This window comes from Trifolium pratense, linkage group LG7, assembly GCF_020283565.1.
Source record: "Trifolium pratense cultivar HEN17-A07 linkage group LG7, ARS_RC_1.1, whole genome shotgun sequence".
Lineage (NCBI taxonomy): Eukaryota > Viridiplantae > Streptophyta > Magnoliopsida > Fabales > Fabaceae > Trifolium > Trifolium pratense.
This window is the reverse complement of record NC_060065.1, coordinates 2,594,863-2,616,721: the sequence shown is the minus strand read 5'-3', so window position 1 is coordinate 2,616,721 and position 21,859 is coordinate 2,594,863. Positions and strand designations below refer to the sequence as shown.

General features: G+C 31.6%; 1 protein-coding gene across 1 annotated transcript; it reads right to left on the bottom strand.

Moving 5' to 3' along the window:
- Nucleotides 1–11,641: 11,641 nt before the first annotated feature.
- On the bottom strand, nt 11,642–15,044 carry LOC123893598. The gene is made up of 6 exons (XM_045943356.1): nt 14,514–15,044; nt 13,500–13,629; nt 12,910–13,049; nt 12,728–12,790; nt 12,552–12,623; nt 11,642–12,101 (listed from the first exon to the last, which is right to left on the bottom strand). The coding sequence occupies exons 1-6, from the start codon at nt 14,751–14,753 to the stop codon at nt 12,030–12,032; spliced, it is 717 nt and encodes a 238-aa protein (XP_045799312.1). The 5' UTR covers nt 14,754–15,044; the 3' UTR covers nt 11,642–12,029.
- Nucleotides 15,045–21,859: the final 6,815 nt, after the last annotated feature.

Here is a 21,859-nt window from a genome sequence, read left to right as displayed (position 1 = left end):
TGAGAGGGGGGAAAATTTGGTTTAGGGTTAGCTTATGTTAGCAAGCTTATAATATAAAAGATTATCGGTTTTTAATTGTTTAAATTGTGCAATGAAAGTTGATGGAGCTTAACACTTTGTGGACATAATTTAAGTCACAATTGGTCTGCCAGTGCATATTGTATCAATTGATCATCGGTTAATATTAAATCTGCAATGTTAAAATCAAAATAATGAATTTGATTAGTGACATGACTATGGTTGTGTTTGGTTGTATTGCAAAAAAATTGATTTAGCATAATTGAGTTTGATAATAACTTTCCAAATTACACGTGATAATAACTTCCCAAATCTCACATGATAATTATTCTCTAAATTTACGATCCGGTAGAAAAAAAATCATTGATCAGGAAAGACATAAAAATATTTCGTGATGAATAATATAGTCAACAATAATTTTGATATGATATACTTTTAAAATTGATGGTGCTTATCAATTATTGCACATAATTTTAATCACAATTGGTATACTTGTCATAGTGGTTGGAAATATTGCCTTGCACCGAAGGGTTGCGGGTTCGAATCCTAGTGAAGACAAAATTGTATTATTTTTTAATAAAAATTGCAAGATAAAATGGAGGGAAAACAGGAAAAACAAATTAGGGTTTAGGGTTTACTTGTGTATACAAGCTTATAATATAAGAGATATATATATATATATATATATATATATATATATATATATATATATATATATATATATATATATATATATATATATATATAGGAGAATGCTACAATACTCCCACTAGCTTTTATGAAGGTGTATTTTAGCATACAACACCTTTTGTTTTGGACCAAAAATACCCATTTTGTTTTCTTTTTAACAAGTCAGTATGAAGGGCAGTTATGTAATTGTCTTGCCACTAACATATTTTTGGAACTCTTTCAAAGAAAAAAAATGGAATTGGCTTTTCGTTTCACGTGACTAATTTGTTAGACTAATTTGTTTATTTTGATTTTTTCTTTTAGTCAGGTAGCGTAGTGGTTAAAAATTTCACCTTAAAGTAGGTAAGTAGAGTGTTTGGGGTTCGAACTCCGGCTCCTGCACATATAATGCGATGTCACTGCCAACTGAGTTAAGTTCAAATAGATATTTTGATCATTTTAATATTAACTTTTTATTTTATTTTGAACTATTTTAATTTTATAATTTATATAAAATATTAATTATTCTGGTTTAAAAATTATATAATTTTTAAATTAAATATTAATTTAATTAAAAATAGTAGTACTATTTAAATCCAAACTTAATCTAAGTACAGTTTACCAACTTGAGATTATTTTATTTGTATGGTGGATGATGGAGTAGTATGTTATTTTTTATTTAAGAAAATATTAAATAGTGTCCCGGTGCAATGGTTAAGAATATTAAAAGGAAATTTTGTTTTGAAACTTGTACATTTAATACATTCAAAATATATATAAAAAGTTATCTAATCAATATTAATTTTATATTTTATTTTCTATTTTAGTATGTTTAAGTGCCTCGAACACCGTTTAGCATACCCTTTTATTTAGTTTGGTGCTGATAATCGCATTACATACATCATACATGAATTACTTTCTTGGTGTTTTTCCTATTTTGCTTAGTTGTTTTATCTAGTGTTTGGACTTTGGATAGCAGAGTAAATAAATAATATTCGTCAATGAATATTTTGAAGGTTAATATTAAGAATATATTTTTTTCATGATAATATTGAGATTATATTTAAAAGGCAAAAATATCCTTATCAAAAATTATATTTAATATGTTAGACTAATTTGTGTATTCTTATCATTTTAATATTAACTTTTTATTTTATTTTGAACTAATTTAATTTTAGAATTTATGTAAAATATTAATTACTATGGTTAAAAAAAATGGAGGAATTTTTTTTTTTTATTAACTTGATTGGATTAGTACTTATTTGATAAGCTATTTTGTAGGGAAAGAAATTAATATACTTGAAAGATATTCATAGTTCCTATGCAATTTTCAAGTTTTTTGATTGCACAACAAGACATACAATAAGGGTTACCCACAATAGAGAGAGACCGAGATGGTTAAAATTGATTAAAATTATTTACTTGCATGATTGCATCAAACTCATTTCAATATTTTCTACTTTACTTTTATGGTAAATCTGAATACATCAATATGTGACGAGAGTTTTTTTTGTAAAATTATTATTCTTTCTTTTTTATTTAAAACATTTTTCTTAATTTGTGTCAATTGATCAATTGGGTATTGATGTTTGTGTTTAGAGAAACTTATATATTAGTACACTGTAATTTGACTAAATTAAGCACTGATGGCATCATTTTGTCGTACTAGGATTGTTTTCAATCTTCTGTTGCTTTTAATAATAGCATAGTACTCCTACTACGACGTGAGTTGTTGATTGTACCTTGTTTGCCTGATAACTCAGTGCATTAAGTTTGTGTCATTGACAATTCAAAACCAATTAAGAAACAGGAAAAATAAAGCCTTCGAGAGTGGTTTAGTTTAGTTACTTTAATAAGACATATAGAGTCCAAATTGCTAACCAATTATTTTGGTTCGTTCAGTAGTGATTGTCGTTGAACTTGGTAGAAATGACCACGATTCGATTCCCGTAATTGCAATCAAGAGTGGACGAGAATCACTTAATATCAAAATTAACATCTAAACTAGATTGAACTAGTGGTGAAAGCCATCAAGATAGAGTGCAAATTGTTTTTGATCACTCACAAAATGAAGATATGGACCACAACAAGGATTATGACCTAACAGAAAATTAAAAAGGAAAGGAGTAAAAGAGATGCAAAGTTTCTGGTAGACAATCATTAAAGTGCTCAAACATTAACAAATCAATTAATTTTACTCGGCAGCTTGTTTATTTTTCAATTGAGTTATGATAGCTTAAGGACACTTGATTTTTTATAAAATAAAATTTTTAGATTGGTGTGATTTTTAAATAGTTGAATATACAAATTTTTAATACATATTTTACATGTTTGTTGCCTTAATCAATGTCCTAAGAGTCTTCATTAATAATATCATTTTTAATTTAGACCATACTATTATACTTACAAGTGTTTTTTTTACACAACTAACGAGTGTTATGACAACATTATTAATATTATTTTTTACATCAAAGACAATGTTTAAATAATTCATAAAAAAAAGTTGGAAACCTTCATTAACAATTTCTAAACGAGAGCTTGTTAGCACCTTTCTTTTAAGAGGCTTCAAGCCTTCAACCAATTTATCTTTGACTTGTGTGGTTAAAACTACTAAGACCATCTTCAATGATAGTACCTATTAAGTATTTAAGTACTATCATTGGAGCAATAAAACCACGTAAAAATGTAGAAGTCATCTTAAACAGGATAAAATAAACATATACTACAAACTACACATATATAAATGGTCTAGATTAACCAACCTAATGGATAAATAGGCTGTTTTATTTTACGAGTTTTAAGGGATCGTTGAAGCTAAAGAAAGTCACGTAGCATGGATCGAGATACTAACATTTGTTTGTACAAAGTTTAAAAATAATATCATTTTGAATTTAGATGCAGGTCAATTTAAGGATAAGATCGACCATCAATATAATCATTTTTTTTTTTTACAAAACCTTGGAATTGAACCCATTACCATGTCACACATTTTTAATATTTGAAAAATGACCTACAAATTGTTTGTCGGCCTTGAATATATGTAGGGTTATTAAGTTTGATTCTGAAAAAAAACAAAACAAAATTGGGTGGGATATGGAGAATGAGGTCGAGATTAGTCAGCTTCAACTCCAATGCCCTGACACATGGAAAATGTTCCTGTTTAAAAAATCTTGGTTCGTGCTGGGGAATGTGTTCTCATAAATCCTTTCTTCCTTGACGACAAAATAACTAATGGATGGCAGCATGAGTTGCGGTCGAAACCACACTTTGGTTTTGTGTCATATTGAAAAGAGTGAAAAAATAACTTAAAACATGGAAGGATGGAGACTCCTTTAATTACTCAAATTATGCATACCGCAAGTTACTCTAATTTGTTACGGTATTCAAATTCAGATTCTAATTTGATTCATATAATACTATTTATTTTACACTATAGTCAATAGACAAGTTGTAGTAGTAGTAGTATTTAACGACAACTAGCTAGCTACTGTATACTATTATTTACCGTATGACTCAAGATACGAGAGATGATCTATACTGACTTAAATTATTACTACTACTTGTGGTCAAATGAAATATTCCAAAGATAATTTGCTCCATGAGAACCAACTTGTGTTTTTCCAAAATAACGCATCATATATCAGACGCTGCGGTGAAGGGAAGCACCGTCTTACCCGAGGTCAAGTTCAACGTTCAAGCTTTAATACTTATATAGTTTGGCAATTAAAACACTATAATTTAACAGCAACGAGTAATTAAACATGATGGTGTTAGACAGGCGACCTCTTTTAATTTTAACATTTTCTCTAATACTCACTCTCTATTTGGATTAAGTCTCATCACTTTATATAAGACATATAATCATATTTTCAAGGTGAATGAGATTTAGAGCGTGTTCAAAAGAGAGTGATCCAAGTGTACAAGCTCAAATTTGTCTGGATGGTCGGAGCTTGCACGATAAAGGAAATTGATCGGCCCTATAGCATAAGTTCGACATAGCAAAGATAACATAAGAGAGCATCACTAATGTCAAGTTTGAAATTCGATGGAGATATATATCTTTAGTTTGAAAACATGATTTTGATCTAGGAAAAATTATACATCTCCCTTAATCTCTGGGCCTAGAAGTCAAAGTTATCGATAATACAATTGACTAACAACGAACATATACAATGAGAGTGGTTTATTGTTACACATTTTTAATTATGAGGAAGAATTAAAAATAAAGTATATTCAAATGGCGCATGAAGTTAAAAATGAGTGTTAAATTCCAATTATAAAAGCTTTTTGACGATGCAGTGTTGTTTGACAATTACAAAAGAGTGACATGTTCAAATAGTCCATTTTAGTGTTGGTTGGGCAAATGTGACATGTTCATCTAGAATTGCATTTCTAGAAGGAACTTTTAGTAGTGAAAGTGAGGAAAAAGTAGTGCCAAAAAAATTATACCATGTGTACTTAATGTGTGGTTTGAGCCAAAGTTAAGGTTCCACTTAGTAGAATATCATAAGTAAGCCATTCAATTGAGTATCAATTTCTTTTTTTGACTATGCATCATCGCTGCTAAAAAATGATCATTTTAGTGGGACAATTATGTAGTTTATATTGGACCAGCATGAAAATACTTATGATGGGCACTTGATCAATCACAAATAGTTATTCTACTTGAAGTGATTATCAATTCATAAATGAATAATTATTCTACTTGATCAATCACAATTTGGGTTGACTAGATCAACACAGTGGCTCAACCAGATCCAATCCGCATTTTACACGAGACAATTTTTTATTGGGTCGAATCTCACCCAACCTAATTGATCTTCAAATGTGTTTGGGTCGAGTAACAAGAACATAATTATAAACCACTAACTCGGTCGAATGAAGTATCATTTTTGTTTCATTATTTTTATAATTTGAATGATATGCGCTTGTGAGTATATTATTTCTACTTCATATTTTCACTGTTAATAAGTCCTTAATTTGTGCTTGAAAATAAGACATTTTTAATTTGATGATAATTGATGGCCTTCAGAGTTCAGACTAATATTGCAGAAAGAAATTTGTTAATCTATAGCCTTAACTTCGAAGTTTGAGAAGAAAATATCAGTTAAGGAAATGTTTGAAAAAGAAAACCCACCCCTAAGCTATATCCCACCCTACAAAGCAATCTCAGCTAAACATATGAGTATTGTTCTTTTCAAAATCACATTTGTAATGGGTTAGACTTGCCTATGAAATATTCAATCGCAAATGAATAAAAAACATCAAAAATAACATTAACATTAAGTGAAGTACCGCAGGTTAACACAATAACATTTTGCGTAAAAAAGAAAAAACAAAAACAACATTTAGTGAGCCTCAAAAACATATTCATTCTGGGCTTAGGCAAGTTAAAAACTATCTTAGTGATGTAATGGGCCCATAGACCTACTAGTTTTTCTAGTAAAATGGTGAGAACTAGGAGGTGGAGGAGAAAAGAAGTAGAATGCGGCGGGCGGTGGTGGCGGTGGAGTCTTACGAGGCCTATATTTTGGAGGAAGCTGCGGCACATGGTGGTGGCACCCAGGTGGTGGTGGTGGTGCATGTGGGTAAGAGTAACCAAAAGCACTTGAAGAAATGTTGAGTAACAAAGCTAATAGAAACACAGTACACAATTGAAAGTTACTCATCTTTTTATAATTCACTTCCAAGCAACTTAACACTTTAGTTTAAAACGGTGACAAGTTGCAAATCAAATAATGGGAACATATGGTACTTATAGGGGAAAAGATTAAGGGGTGAATTAAAAAGTGGTGAGATTTGTCAACATGGTTAATTAGTTTTTCTACTACAATGGTCCACTTGGGTCAGGTTCGTTATTGTTTTGTTAGAGAGGGTGTGAAACAAAAAACAAAAAATAATAATGAATGTCAAAGAAAGTACCAAACCCACCCACCAAACTTTTTTGGCGTGTTTAATATCTTTCTCCTTTGATACAGGCAGGTGTTGAATTTTCATCGCTCTTGTGCTCTGCTCAGTGCTTCCGCCGCTCCCTGTCCCCACAAAACAGAACTACTACCACTCCCTCTTATTTTAGGGAGTAGTACTTAGCTTAATTAGAGGTTCTAGTAATGTTGTGACATGATTAAAGTGTGATGTCCAACTCACTTATAGAGTTGTTCTTAAGTCCAATGTAAATGATTCCTGGCTGCCCCCTTGTGATCAAATAGTGATATCAGAGTCAATGGTTCGACGAAGGGTTTGACCGGCTCCTTGTATTGAAAGTCTTCCTCATAAAGGTGGTCAGGCGACGAGTCCCGTTGAATGTGGCCAATGGCGGTGCAAGTGTATGGATGAAGAGAGCTCCCGCTTAAGGGGTAGCATAAACAATTGAACGACTTACACTTGAGAGAGATTATTGTGACAAATGTGAGTGAGTTAAATCCCACAGTGCCCCCTCGCGACCCAACAAGGAAGAACTCCAATACATTAGTGTAGCAGTTAAAAATGTCCTTTTTTTTTTTTAATGGCAAAAGTATATTATATATATAAAACGAATGATGGAAAAAGTACAAGAGGTACTCTATCAAAAGACTAAAAAACTAATGATTTTCCAAAACACCAATCAAACCCAATAAACTATCTATACAATCTAAGGGGTTCACTACTATTCATACAAAAGACCCCCTTCAAGCACACCTTCACTTTTCGATATGGAGAAGAAAGCTATCAAAAATAGAGGAAATGGATGTCAGCACCACCGTTGTTAAGCCAAACCACCGATGAACCTAAGATTTTGAGTTTTAAGATTTGAGTAATTAGTCAATTTAGTCCCTAAACTATCACTCTCTCACCAACTTAGTCTCTAAACTATTAAAACCAACTAAAAGGTCCCTAAACTATATTCACATCCTTCAATTTAGTCCCTAAACTATTAAAACCAACTAAAAGGTCCCTAAACTATATTCACATCCTTCAATTTAGTCCCTCGGTTAACTTTTCCGTTAAGTGACTGTTAGTAGTCCCTAAACTATAAAAAATACTTCAATTTAGTCCCTAAACTATCTTAAAAAATAATAAAATAGTAACAACACTGCTAAATCATTACTGCTAAATCATACTGCTAAATCAAATTACTGCTAAAACAAATAGTCTCTAAACCATACTGTTAAATCAAATTCAATTTTAACATAATTCATTACTGCTAAATCATCCTTTGTCTCGTTCACTACCTAGTAACAACACAAATTCGTTAGTGCTAAACCAAATGAAACATTACTACTAAATCAACAAAAACCAAAAATCAAACTTAACCATAATTTAAACCATAAACCATAATTGTCCTCCAAAATAACCCTTTAAAAAACAACCATCCATTGAATTCCAACTTCTCAATAACCCACTTTCTATCAGCCTGACTATTCGTGACTGTTCCTGGGCATGAGTGAGTTGTATTTTCAAATGTCTTGATTTGAAAGCTATTTGTTATACTACTACGCGAACAAAGTATCTCCCATTTGCAATGCTCAAACACACATTTTGCTCTTGCTCTTACCTTGTCATTCTTTATCCATTTGATTTGTCTTCCAATATGGATGGTATAGTCTTTCACAGCTTTTTTAAATTCAGCCAAAGTTGCAAACTCCATCTCTACAGCCAACCTAACTTCCCCAAATTGAGTTTCAGCATTGAATTGTGGATATATAACTCTCACTGATTCATTCTTTTCATCAGATGAACTAATAGGCCCTCTAAGTTCTTCTGAGTGATAAGAGAACCTTTCTCCATCACTTGTATCATCATCACTTTCAGCCATCTAATATAATATAATATAATGTATAGTATTAACAAGGAGCACAAATTGAGAAAACATTGAGGAGACAAAACAGGGACCACAATAGGACCACTATAGAGAGGCAATTGCATAAAAAAGAAACAAATTAGGACCACTATAATACTTAAACAAATTAGGACCACAAAGCAACATAAACAATAATATAGATGATAATAATATAAGAGATACAAAAGCTTCAAAATAGCAGCAACATGAATAAGTCAAAAAGGAAGCAACAACAACATGGTTCACGCTAAAACAAATTTGGTTCAAGCTAAAACAACATGGTTCGTTGCACTAAAAAACACAAATTTCATTCCTGAAAATTAACAAGTGAGAATAAACCCTTACAAATTTATAAAAGTTAGAACGAAAAACAGTGAAAAACGTACCTTAAAACAACGACGACAACCGGAATTGGAGCGTATAGGTGGCGCTAGGGTTTTCAGATTGAGATGATTTGAGAGAGTTGATCGAGAAGAGAGATATAAGCGTAAAAGTAGCTTTTGGATTTTAGGGTTTTAAAGAACAGTTAACGAAAAAGATAACGGATGACTAAATTGATGGATGGAAAATAGTTTAGGGACCTAATTGATGGATGAAAAATAGTTTAGGGACCTTTTAGTTGGTTTTAATAGTTTAGGGACTGAGTTGGTGAGAGAGTGATAGTTTAGGGACTAAATTGACTAATTACTCTTAAGATTTCATTTATATTGGACCGATACATCATTCCTTCATTATAATTTATGATTGTATTTTTCTTTTGACACTTTTGCGTTTACCCCATTTGCGTTTTACATTTTTTACTTTTTAGCACCAACTATGAGTCTTCTGCAAAAAGTTTAAAAGGTTATGCATAGCAATGTTTCGTCTCTTAGGGCTATGAGTGTTGTTTTTAAGAGGATTGGTTTTGCCGTTCAAAAAATGTTAGCGGCGCAGTTTATAGTCCGTTTACGTTTCATTCATGTGTAATTATTTTATATTTATTAATAAGGGTTTGTCTAACGTGTGCAATTACACATGTTAAAGTAACAAAAAATAGTAACTATTTATTGAAAACAATTATTCATTAAAAAATTATACATTTAATATAAAATGTACAAGTTCCAATATAAAATTACTATTTTGAATTTCTTTCTCTTTTTTTGAGGTAACTATTTTGAATTTCTTAACATGTGCAAATTTGTACATGATAGAAAAACCTTATTAATAAAATTCTATATGTACAATTTTTATTTGAGTTATGCTGACTAGTGTCCCGAACAAAATTTTGTATAGAAAGTAACACTTTTTAGAAATTGACTACATAAATTTCAAAAGACTTTACGATATTTGGTTTCTTAACTAGTGTCTCGTTATGTTAAGAAGACTTGAAGTAAACTTAATTTAAGAATAAACGACTTGGAACTATTTTTTTTTTTTTAACACAAATTGAGCTATATGAATCTGACCTTGTTGGACCGGATAAATGGACCTACGTACAGAGCACACATCTTCTGTATTAAATGGTTGGTTTTTCAGAAAGGGACCATATATATGTCCTAATCTACAGTTGCATTGCCATTGATGATCATATGCATTAATTACTACAAAATATGTTTACGATAGCTCAAGTACTGATAGTGTTTTCAAAATATAAAAAGGAAAAGTAATTCATGAAATATTTGAAAACTAGTATAATTTGGTAATTCTCACTATTAGGGATGACCCCTATCATAACCTAAGGGGTCAATGACCATTAACATTATCTAAAACACATTGATTATGACTTTCAAAATTTAATTCAATTTTATAAGAAAAATAATCACCTAATTTGTAATGGCAATTGTAGGTAATTTATGAAGCCAATGTAGTGTACTACTACTATTGAAACAAGTTCATGGCTTAGCATGTGTTAATGGGCCCCGTTTTGATCCGAAAATCGTCTAATTTTGACTCAATAGGTGATGATGGGTGTGACAAATCAGGAGGTGTGGATATATACATTTTTAAGGAGGAAAATGATGTAACAACTCACACCACCCCCACCATCCTTTACCCACAAATGTTTGAAATTTGAAATATGCTGCTCACAAGGACAAAAATTAATTAATATGCAATAGATCATAGGACAAAGAGAATAGAGAAACTAGAGGTGAAATATTGTAAAACTCATGTGGCAGACCAACATTTTTTTGAAAATTAAATTAAAACACTGTTAAGTTTTTCTTCCTTTTTCAATATATCTATTATCTTTCCATTCTTCTAAATTTTTGTTTAGCTACCTTTTCTATCGGATATTGATCTATATTTTTTAAGAAGATTTACTCAAACTGTATGATTGCTTTATATCTGGACTGTCTGATCATAATCAGACGGCCGAATCTTCCTTGACAATCCAAATCCTGTATATACACTAAATATTGAGGATGGCAATAAAATGCATAAAGAAGCCATCAAACAACAACGACTGAGTTAGACAACATCGATGGGGGTGGAGAGTGTCGATCAATAGGTGACGGTTGGCATGTATGAGACAATGACAACGACGGCGATACCTAATCAATGGGAGAGCATGAGCATCAATAAAGGTGGAGAGTGCCAAACAATGGAATCATATTGAGGACATATGGTGGTGACTAGTGGTAAGGTTGTTATACCATGGACCATCTTAATAGTTGGCCAATGGTAGATTACTAGAGATTTGATCATGGTCCCTCCAAACAAAATCTCACTATCTCTAATAGTAGCTTTGTTTGGATTAGAGGACACCTAAGAGAGAGAGATTATACTTTTAGAAAGAAAATACAAAAAAATGAAAGCAAATGGAGAGAAAAAGAGCGCGAAAGTAGAAAGCAAAGTAAGATGAGCTTGACAAAGTTGGGTGTATTCTCTTCCTAAAATGAAAAAGAAAATGAGAAGAAAGAAACAAGAACAAAAGTTCAATATTATATTCCAAAGTTTTTATTTTTTTTTTACTAACTTATATTCCAAAGTTAGTCAACATTAATTGTTTAATATGTTTTCAAAAGTGAAAAACATTAACAAATGTCTTTCACTTTCACACAAATGCTTTGTAACTTTGTTAATCACAACCAAGAAAAGACTTAAAACTCTTTGAATGGCCTTACCAAGTTGACCAATAACTGCTCCATTCACAGGTAGTAAATAGTGAAGAATCACAGTTGAGAGAAACTAAAATATTTATATACAATAAGGTCTCTAAAAGCTCACTTCCCAGGTCAGCAATACTACATTGAATCGAACTTAGCTTCGATAAGAAAGCCTCGGAATGGAACCTTTCCTTAACATCCCAGTTTCAAGGTCACATATATCTACATAACTAGGTGGCCACAAAAGAGTAATTAGTACCTCTATAACCTCAAACTATTACTTAACCTACTAACTACTATATCAGAAAGATACAAATTCCCGATTAATATGCTACATAGGAGTACTAAGGGAAGTGAACACTAGATACAGTATCTCTGTTAGCATAGACAATACTATATTTTAACATATCTTGTCAATTCTTGTCGTCGCTCCAATCTCATTTGCACACAGTCTTGAGCCTCTTTGCAGCATTAACGAATCCCTTAATGACCTGCAACTCATCCAATTGCTTCACAAAAAAGAAACACAATTTCAGTCATAACTATCGTAACAGCCAAATACTTATTCAATTCAAGTTCTACATCAAGCTTTCGAGGCACACACGCAAGCACATCATTATTCATGCATATTTCAGCGGCACGGTTGCCTCATCATCAAATAATTTACTCAATTAGTAGACTTTGTAGAAAAGCTAGAAATGTGGCAATATGGAGCACAAAACTACAAAAACATCAATTACAAACAGTGCATTATTTTAAAAGAACAATTTTAGTATAATCATAGTACTGATTAGATATACTAATCAATAATAAATTAAGATATAGTAGTATTAAGAAAAACATTATTGTGATTAGTTTAATGTTAATATAATGAGCACACCCTCATGAAGAGTTCTTTATTTCAATCGAAACCAGTTAACACAGACAAACAAGTAATCAGCAATACAGTATTAAGGTACCATTTGGGACATGAAATGCCTCTGAACAACATCTACAAGCTGCTCTTTCGATGGATTCGGGACAACATCCACCTGCAAATCCAATGTACAACACACATTCAGAATGTCATAAGCATCTTCAATAGGATATCATATAACCAAAAGAGTAGTACTACTAGTAGTATATAGGAATTTACAAGATTAAAATGTCTCCAATATCTCCACAATGCAGCCATTTCAAGCTTGCTCAAGTCAACCTTCTGCAGAAAATATACAAAAAATAACATTAATAATAATTAGTAAAATATGAAGGAATAAATTATCTAATGCTTCAGTGGGTGGGGAAATAAATTATGAAAAATAAGTAAAGTTGATATACCGTGGACCCATGAGACATTGTAACGGACCCCTTAGACTGTGAATCACCAGAGAAGGACCTACTCATCGTCTTATGACATGATCCCAATGATCTATGCATTCTCTGCCTCGATTTGTGAGACTTATGTGTATCGTCAGATGCTGAAAAATCAAACAAACATAGCACACACAATTTTTTTGTTAAAAAAAAAAATAGTGGTAGGGTCAATAAAAATTTAAAAAGCAAAACTCTAGAGCTTTTTTTAATATTTAGAGTGAAAAAAATGAAAAAGGAAACACTTAAAAAGCATCCAATGTTACCAACCTCTATGGTCATGGAAGCCAAAACAACAATTAATAAACTAATACAATATTAATAACAGCATTAATTCTAATGTATAGTATGTGCCTAACTTCTGTGCTGAGTGAAGAGACAAGTAAGAAATTACATGACACAAATAACATTCTAAGAATAAGTAAAATGATTAACTTATTTGTTAATCAATTATTGAGATGGTCTTTAATTTAAGATAAAACACAATAACAGTGGCAGTAGTAGCAGGCAGAATAAAAATTAAAAAAAGTTTGAAGATGTAAAAAGTGCAAACTCACCCATATCTGATCCATTATTCCATTGCACATTATCAAATTCAAGGTCATCATCTTCTTCATTGCCAGTAGGAGCTTCAAGCACACTAAGAGCATTCCTTTGTAGCTTCACTTCAATACCATTTGTAAGAACCTGCATTTATTTATACCAATAACATTAATTCAAATTAATCATTTAGGCCTAGTTTCAAATCATCATCTAATAAGCTATTGACCAATATTCATAATCCAAATTCAAATCACTAAAAAGCTTGATTTCAATGCCAAGGATTGGTAACAACTTTCCTTTCCATCATGAAAAATAAAAATGCATGTGATGAACATGCAAGAATCCCAAATAAAATCCTCATTAGATTGAGAAAATCCACAAACACCATTTATTCAAAATTGAAAATTTATACCAAAGGGGTTAAAATACTCAATTCAGAGCTCAAACCCCAAATCCCAAACACCAACAAATTTCATTTCTTCAGACAAATAAAACCGAAAACAAAACAACCTAATAAACAATTGATCTTAACAGAACATTTCATAAAACACCAGATCCAACAATAATGTAAAACATGCAATGAAAATAATCAATTTGTGATTCAAAATTACAACTCAAAACCCACATAAAGGAATAATAAAAAATTCAAGTTTCAACATGGAAAAAAAAAACCAACATTTTGAAAATCCAAATTAAAAATCACAACCATGAAATTTGAATAAGAATTAATAAAGTAAGGTTTATAACAGATTTAAATAAAACCTCTCAAGTTAATTCCAAAAAAATAAATAAAAAATCATCAATCAAAAAATAAATAAAAAATAAATAAAATTATAAAAAAAAATGATAAATATATAAAAATAAAAATAAAAAAACCAAATTGACCGACACAAGAAAATGGTTTGAAACTGATTAATTGAATGAATTGATAAGAATGCAAATAAAATTAATATTGTATTAATAAAAAAAATAAGAAATAAAATATTGGAACAATAACAATTAGAAATGGTGATGAAATTGGAATTTACCAGCCAATGCCAACCACCTAATCCAACGGCTTTCTTAACAACACCTTGAAGACCAACAAGAACCGATTTCGTACGGTTATTTCCCGTAACAACAACCTTAGTATGACGAGGTAACACTGACAATTCCTCTTCACTACTATCACCACCACCACCACCACCACAGCTTTGTAAATGAGCGGAGAAACCACCACCATTACCAACACCAACACCAACACCATTAGTTTCCATTGCTTGAAGCATATTTGAAAATAGTAATAATAATCTCTCAAAATTTCATATTGTTAATGAAGATCGTGCATTGGTTGTTACGAAAATGAGAATTTGAAGAGTAAAAAGTGAAAAGAAAACGGAGAAAATGGTGAAATTGTGCAAAGAGAAAACACAACAAAAAGAAGAGAGAGAAAAAGAGTGAGTGAGAGTGTGACTTGTTTCGTTTATTGGTGTGTTGGTATGAATCCCGACGAGAGGTAATGAACCAATTAGAAAGTGACACGTAGGATAGGGAAGGTGGGTTATTTAATCATGCGCTCCGAAAGAGAGAGAGAGAGAGTGATTCACTATTTGGTTTCATTTCTGGGAAATGAAGTAATGAAATTTGTTTTGTTTTTTTTATGCGTGGCATTGTCATTCAAAAAAGATTAATAATAACGACAAATAAATAATTACGCAATTTATTTATGAATAGGAATCATGCATCACCCACACCACCTTGCGTGACTTGGTTTTTCAAATTTCAGGAGACTTTGCTTGCGTTTTCACCACGCATCATTTCTACTAACTTGTTTCTAAATTTTTAGATACTAAATTTTAGGATTTAGTTAACAAAATATTACATTTAATACCAATAATAGAAGTAATAACTTTTCTTGCCTTTAACATTGTTTTTTTCTTAATTTTATTTAGGCTTTTGTGTAATGTACGGTGGTCTGTTTGGTTTTGCGACAAATATGAGTAAACACGCGTCTAGAAAATCATTTGTCATGATTTATAGAAGTTTTGATGTATATGTTTTTGCGGCAACACGATTTTTCAACGTGAATTTGAAGTATTGAACCTTGAAACAAATATCTGATTGTTGATTGATGTGGTTGTGGTTAGCTTTATTAAGAGCTACTATTATTTTTAATTTATTTTTTATGTCTTTACTAGCTTTAATTTCCCACTTTTCATTAATAAAAAATACTAATCTAGCCAAATAAACTGATGTGGATAATATGCTTCCTTCCAAATATCCGGTTACTTATTTTGTAGCAAACTCAAGCTCTTGGATGAACTCACAACCATTTCAAACAAGTTCTCTTGCCTTTTACGACTAAATGTGGATCTTAGAAAATGTGTGCTTTATGATACAAGCTTTAGAGAATCGGTGCATAATTGAATTTTTGTTATTTTGTTAAATTGATTTTTAATATATTGTATATTAAGTTAATTAGTTGATGTTATTTATCTTATAAAATGTAATTGATAGTATTATATTGTGTACATGTATAATTATGCATCGATAATAATTGTTGGGCTATGACGGTGAGGGTATGAGATCATCACATTGAATCTTGAACAATTATATAAGTAAGTTTTTTTTTTTTGACTAAATTATAAGTGAGTTTGACACTACATATTTATTCAAAATTTTGAGGTATTAGGTTTATGTGTCTTCTTACTTATAAAATGTTCGACATTTACTTTGTCATCCGATATAGTAGAACTCAACTCATACGTGAAATACCAACAATCTTTCCCTCGAGATCAACTCTCATACCACTATTGTCTATTGGGTCATGAGGGGGTCCGGAGATCATCACATTAGGGGTTCGTTTGATCTGCAAAATATAAATACTGGACAGAATAGTACAGGACAGTACAAGACAAAACAGCACAAGATAAACGTTTAAGGTATTGAACAAACTTTGTGTTGTACGATTTTTGGTGGACAAAAGGTTATTTTGATATTTTAGACAACTTGTACTGAGGACAAAAAGTTGTCCCGTGGTTATGTGGGGGACAAGAAATTCAAGTTTTGTCCTGTCCCTTGGCCCCCAGTTTGTCCAGTACCAGAAACAGTTTTAAAATCAAACACAGTACAACATGAGTTGTCCTGTCCAATCCCTTATTTTTTAGCAGATCAAACGCACACTAGATCTTTGAACAACTATACATGTACAAGTGAGTTTGGTACCACTTATTTTACCAATGCTTTAAGATATTGGATTTATGATTCATCTTACTTATAAAATGTTCAACATTTAATTTTTTCACCGATGTACGTGTGATTCAACTCACACTTAAAATATCAACCATAGTTGAATAAATACTATAAAAAAGTAATAGCCAAATAAATGAACTCAATCAAAACAATATTAATTAGATTTGAGATTGCTTTTTTTCCAATGAAAGCAATAATTTTGATTTTAGATAAAATAAATTATTATTTTAAAATTGATCAAAACCAAACTACAAACACTGTGATCTAATATGGTGACAATTGCAATTGAATTTAGAAGTCTCATTTGTATTGTTTTTTTTCTTCACAGCGACACATGTGTAATGATGTTATCTGAACAACTAACAAACATATTAGCAATCAACACGCACCCGTATGATATCGGGTAAAATACACACACCAAATAATTGATCTCAGATAGATTAATAAATTCTTTTAAAGACAAAATGATTTTGTGTATTTGTGAGGAGTTTGGATAATATGCATGAGGTTTTAGGTTCGATCTTTATTAATAACATTTGTAAAAAAAAATGCTTTAGAAAAATCAGAGTTCGATTTATGATTCCTACTTTTAATTTTAGCAGTTTCACTAGCAAGAACATCGTCGTCCCCCTAAAACCCAACATATTTCGGCGAGTGTCCTATTTAATAAAATTGTTAAGGACATGAAAATTAATATTCAATTGACTACCGGACAAAAATCAAATTTTTGGATGTTTGCAAGCTGTCCATGCTCAGGATTTTCTTCTAGCTATCTCAATCGATGAGTTAGGCCAACATATGTACTATCCTCAAATATCGTCTGATGATTCCCTTATTTATTGTTGATGAGGTATGACATGTTTGTCGTAAGGCGTGTATGGATAGATTTGGGGAACATGCAGTTCATTGTCAAGAACTTTCAGACTTCGAATGCAAACATGACTTTGTTTGGGATGTTCTTTTTTATGTTTTTAAGTGCGCAAGAGTATCTGTGAAGAAAAATCAATATGTGAACTTTCTCACTGACCCACTGGAGGGAAAATCTCCTTTAAGGTCAGTCGATGTTTTGTTGTACGGGTAGGTATGAGGAAAACATGCATGTGTAAACTTGACTGGAGTTTCCTTACTTGTGGGATTGAGGAATGAGGATTTTACCGTAAAAAAGGCGGCCTTTAAAGTTGCTTTAAACAAAGTGGGCAAACATGAGAAAATGTGTTCTAAACAAGCAACATGTGTTTATACCATTTACATTTGACACTTTTGATTTTCTAGCATCAGATGCTGTGAATATTTCGAAAAGAGTTCAAAGAGTCATGCATAACAATATGAAGGTCTCTAGATATGCAGTATTTAAGAGGATTCATTTTGCCATTCAAAAGAGTTAGCAACGCATCTTGTTGTTTGTTTGTCTTTCATTCAAGTATGTATATATTTGTATGTAAAAATGTCAAATTAGAGGTATAGTTGATAATAATGCAATTAAAGTTTTTTTTTTTTAAGAAAATGCGATTAAAGTGTTAAAATTTGTAGGTTGAACTCTTGTGCGCTCCAATTTTATATTTTTTTTTTAATAAAATAAAATCAATTTTAGTATACAGAACTGTTCGAACCCACACTCTTGAGGACCAAAACATTGTCTCAGCCTCTAAAAAAAATTAGAGACATAGCCTAATAGATAATTATACACAATTAACGTGTTGAAGGTTGAATTTTTTTTGTGAAGTAGCCACACTTAAAATGAATAAGTGGATGATTGGGGTCTGGGGTTCGAACCTCGCCCCCTACATATACAGTGCAATGTTCTTACCAACTGAGATAAGTTCATGAAACTGTAGGTTCGACTCTTGTGTGCTCCGATTATATATATTTTTTTAAAAAAATAAAATCAACTTGTAAAAAAAAAAATAGAATACATCATTTATAATTGGCTCAAGCTATCTAAAATTTTCCGGGACACCATGCCCACCACTAATTTTTCCTGCTTGTTAGTTACGCAGGTGATTTGGGTTTCATTCCTAACCATGGACGAGCCTACATTAATCACTGTGGGGGCAAATGGTCCCACTATAATTTTAATACAGTATGTGTTTCTTTCAAAGAGCATATCATACAACTAAAACAATATTTGAACTAGCGAAACAAGATATGGCAAAATTGGACAAATTCCTTTGTTTGTTGACAACATTAATTACATCATCATATTCACGTCTCTTATCACATGTTACTTTACACTATAATGTTTTCCATGCAATAAATTGATTTTGAATTTATTGAAGAAAAAAAATTGAATTAATTTTATATAGCTGATTTTGATTAAAAACTTATATAAAATTTGACTAGTAATTTAAAAATCAGCTGTATTTTGAATTGTAGATAGTTTAATAAGCAAGTTCGAAATATATCAAGAAATATTCGAAAGGAAGTGTGCACAAAAAGTATGAGTTTTTTCACTAAAATTCAAACAATACATGAAGGTAGTTATTCGACTTCTCAAATTCTCTTACTAATAGAAGAATCTTAGGTTGTTTAGGGAGTTTATTTACAAGAGAAAAATACAGCGTCTAAAATAGAAATACATTTGTGCACTAACTCACAACAAGGAGTCAAGGATATCTACTTATATAGATGTAAATCTCGATTTATGTACGAAACTCGATTTATTTCAATGCAATTTACCTTTGTAATTCATAACATTTAGACTAGACTTACTCAAAAAGACATTAAAACTTCACATTCAAAACTAATCATAAATCTATTAACTGAAAAACTCACACAAGATTTAATCTAAATACTAAATTGTCCACCGGATTCAATGTATTGGAGTGACAATTAAAAATCACCGTTAACAAATGTAAAATGATTATATTTGAATAAATTTATGTCAAACTAAAAGTGGATTGAACAATAGATTCAATGTTAAAAACTTCAAAATTTCAAGTTAAGACTGATTCTAGTTAAGAACATAGGAAAATATAAAAAATAATTTTACACCGCTTAAATTAATTTTGACTTATCTGAAAAATTATACACATAATCTGTGTTGGGTATTGCAATCAATGACAATGACCTCTTATAGATATTCAACTCAATAAAAATATTAGATAAGCGGGTTACTTGGTCAAGTGAATGAATTATTAACGTACGATTGATATCACATCGAGTTTACTGAAATTACGACTAGCGACAACGATCTAACAAAACTACACGTGTGATTTTGACATGTGTTATCGCGTCCCAATGCAAACTTGTGCTGATTTTTAGAGAAAAAAAACATACACATATTACGTGTCAAATCTCACAATCAATGTCATTGACCTCTTATAGATATTCAACTCAATAAAGATATTAGATCAGCGGGTTACTCGGTCAAATAAATGAATTATTAACGCACACTTGATATCACGTCGTGTTTGTTGAAATCATGACGAGCGACTGACAAAATCACACTTGTGATTTTGGCATACTCAAATGTAGCACATTTGGATCCATATCAAGCCCGATGTTATCATGTCCCAATGCAAAGTTGTGCTGATTTTTAGAAAAAAAACATATTTGTCAGGTCTCGCAACCAATGTCATTGACTTATATTCAACTCAATAAAGATATTAGATCAACGGGTTACTTGGTCAAATGAATGAATTATTAACGCGCACTTGATATCACGTCGAGTTTACTGAAATCATGACGAGCGAAGAAACGATCTGACAAAACTACACGTGATTTTGGCATACTCAAATGTAGCACGTTTGGACCCACATCTAGCCCGAAGTTATCGCGTCCCAATGCGAAGTTATGTTGATTTTTAGAGAAAAAAAAACACATATTACGTGTTGGATCTCGCAACCTATACCATTAACCTCTTATCGATTTTTAACTCACTAAAGATATTATATCAATGAGTTACTTGGTCAAGTAAATGACTTATTTAATGCATGTTTGATATCACACCAATTTTTCTGAAATCATGACGAGTGACAACAACCTAACAAAATCACGTGTGTTTTTGACATGCTCAAATGTAGCATAGAGAAAATAAAAGAATGCAATCACAATACAAGAATATAACGTGGAAACTCTAAAATCGGAGGAAAAACCACGGTCGTTGTCTAAACCGACAACCAGAGAATAAACACTATATGAAAATTATTACAACACATAAACTTCACTCTCAACCACCCCATGACCCAGTACACCCACACTCTCCAAAGTAAATATTTGAACTACATCTCAAATACTCTAAAACAAGAGCAAAAGAGAAAAGAAAAAAGACACAAATATAAACTTAAAGTGTTTACAAGTGCTACTGCTTGGTGCGTTGAAACAAGGAACTTGAGGTCTCTTTATATAGCATTGAGGTCATCCACTCTTCACTTTTCTAAGCAATGTGAGACTTCTCAAATATAATTTCCTTGACCGTTTTTTTCTTCATTAGCAATGTGGGACTTACATTGCAATCAACCCCAACAATCTCCACCTTGATTGTAATGGTCTTCAATCTTCATTGTCTACACCGACAATCATTATCTTCCACTTCCATTGTCTATACTGACAATCATTGTCTTCAGCGATAATCATAATTCTCATCGTCTATACCGACAAATTAAATTATCATACTCCACCATAAAAAGTACACTGCACTTGAAACTAAATCATTCCAAGAATTTTCTTCACTTGGAACTAAACCATCCCAAGAATTTCCTTCAATTGAAACCAAGCCATCTCAAGAATTTCATCTCGAAACCTTGCTGAAAATTTATGGTGCAACTTCCATGTTGGCTTTCTCCGGAAGTTCATCAGCCATCGAGATAATCGCGTACCTTGCTTCAATGTCAACCAATGCCCGCATGCTATCATCACACACCTTGCATCTATGTCAACCGATGCCCATGTGCCACCTGAACAACTTCAAACTGCTCTGAAACCACCTTCAGGCCATTGTTAGGCTCCAACAATTCCAGTTTAGTTAGATCACCTAGTAAACCTTGTTTCACTAGTCCAACTAAACTTATGTCACTAACAAGTACTCAACCGAAGATCCATAACTTAACAAAAACATAAAAATCACCACTAGTAACCGATGCATAACCAATAATAGTAGAACTATCTAACAAGTATCTACCTACTATCTATGCATCAAAGTTCA

Coding starts and splice junctions, on each gene's coding strand:
- LOC123893598 (XM_045943356.1), bottom strand. CDS start 14,753: ATGCTTCAAGCAATGGAAACTAATGGTGTTGGTGTTGGTGTTGGTAAT. Junction 13,630..14,513: donor TAGGTGGTTGGCATTGGCTG/GTAAATTCCAAT, acceptor AAATAAATGCAG/GTTCTTACAAATGGTATTGA. Junction 12,624..12,727: donor ATTGGAGACATTTTAATCTT/GTAAATTCCTAT, acceptor TTGGATTTGCAG/GTGGATGTTGTCCCGAATCC.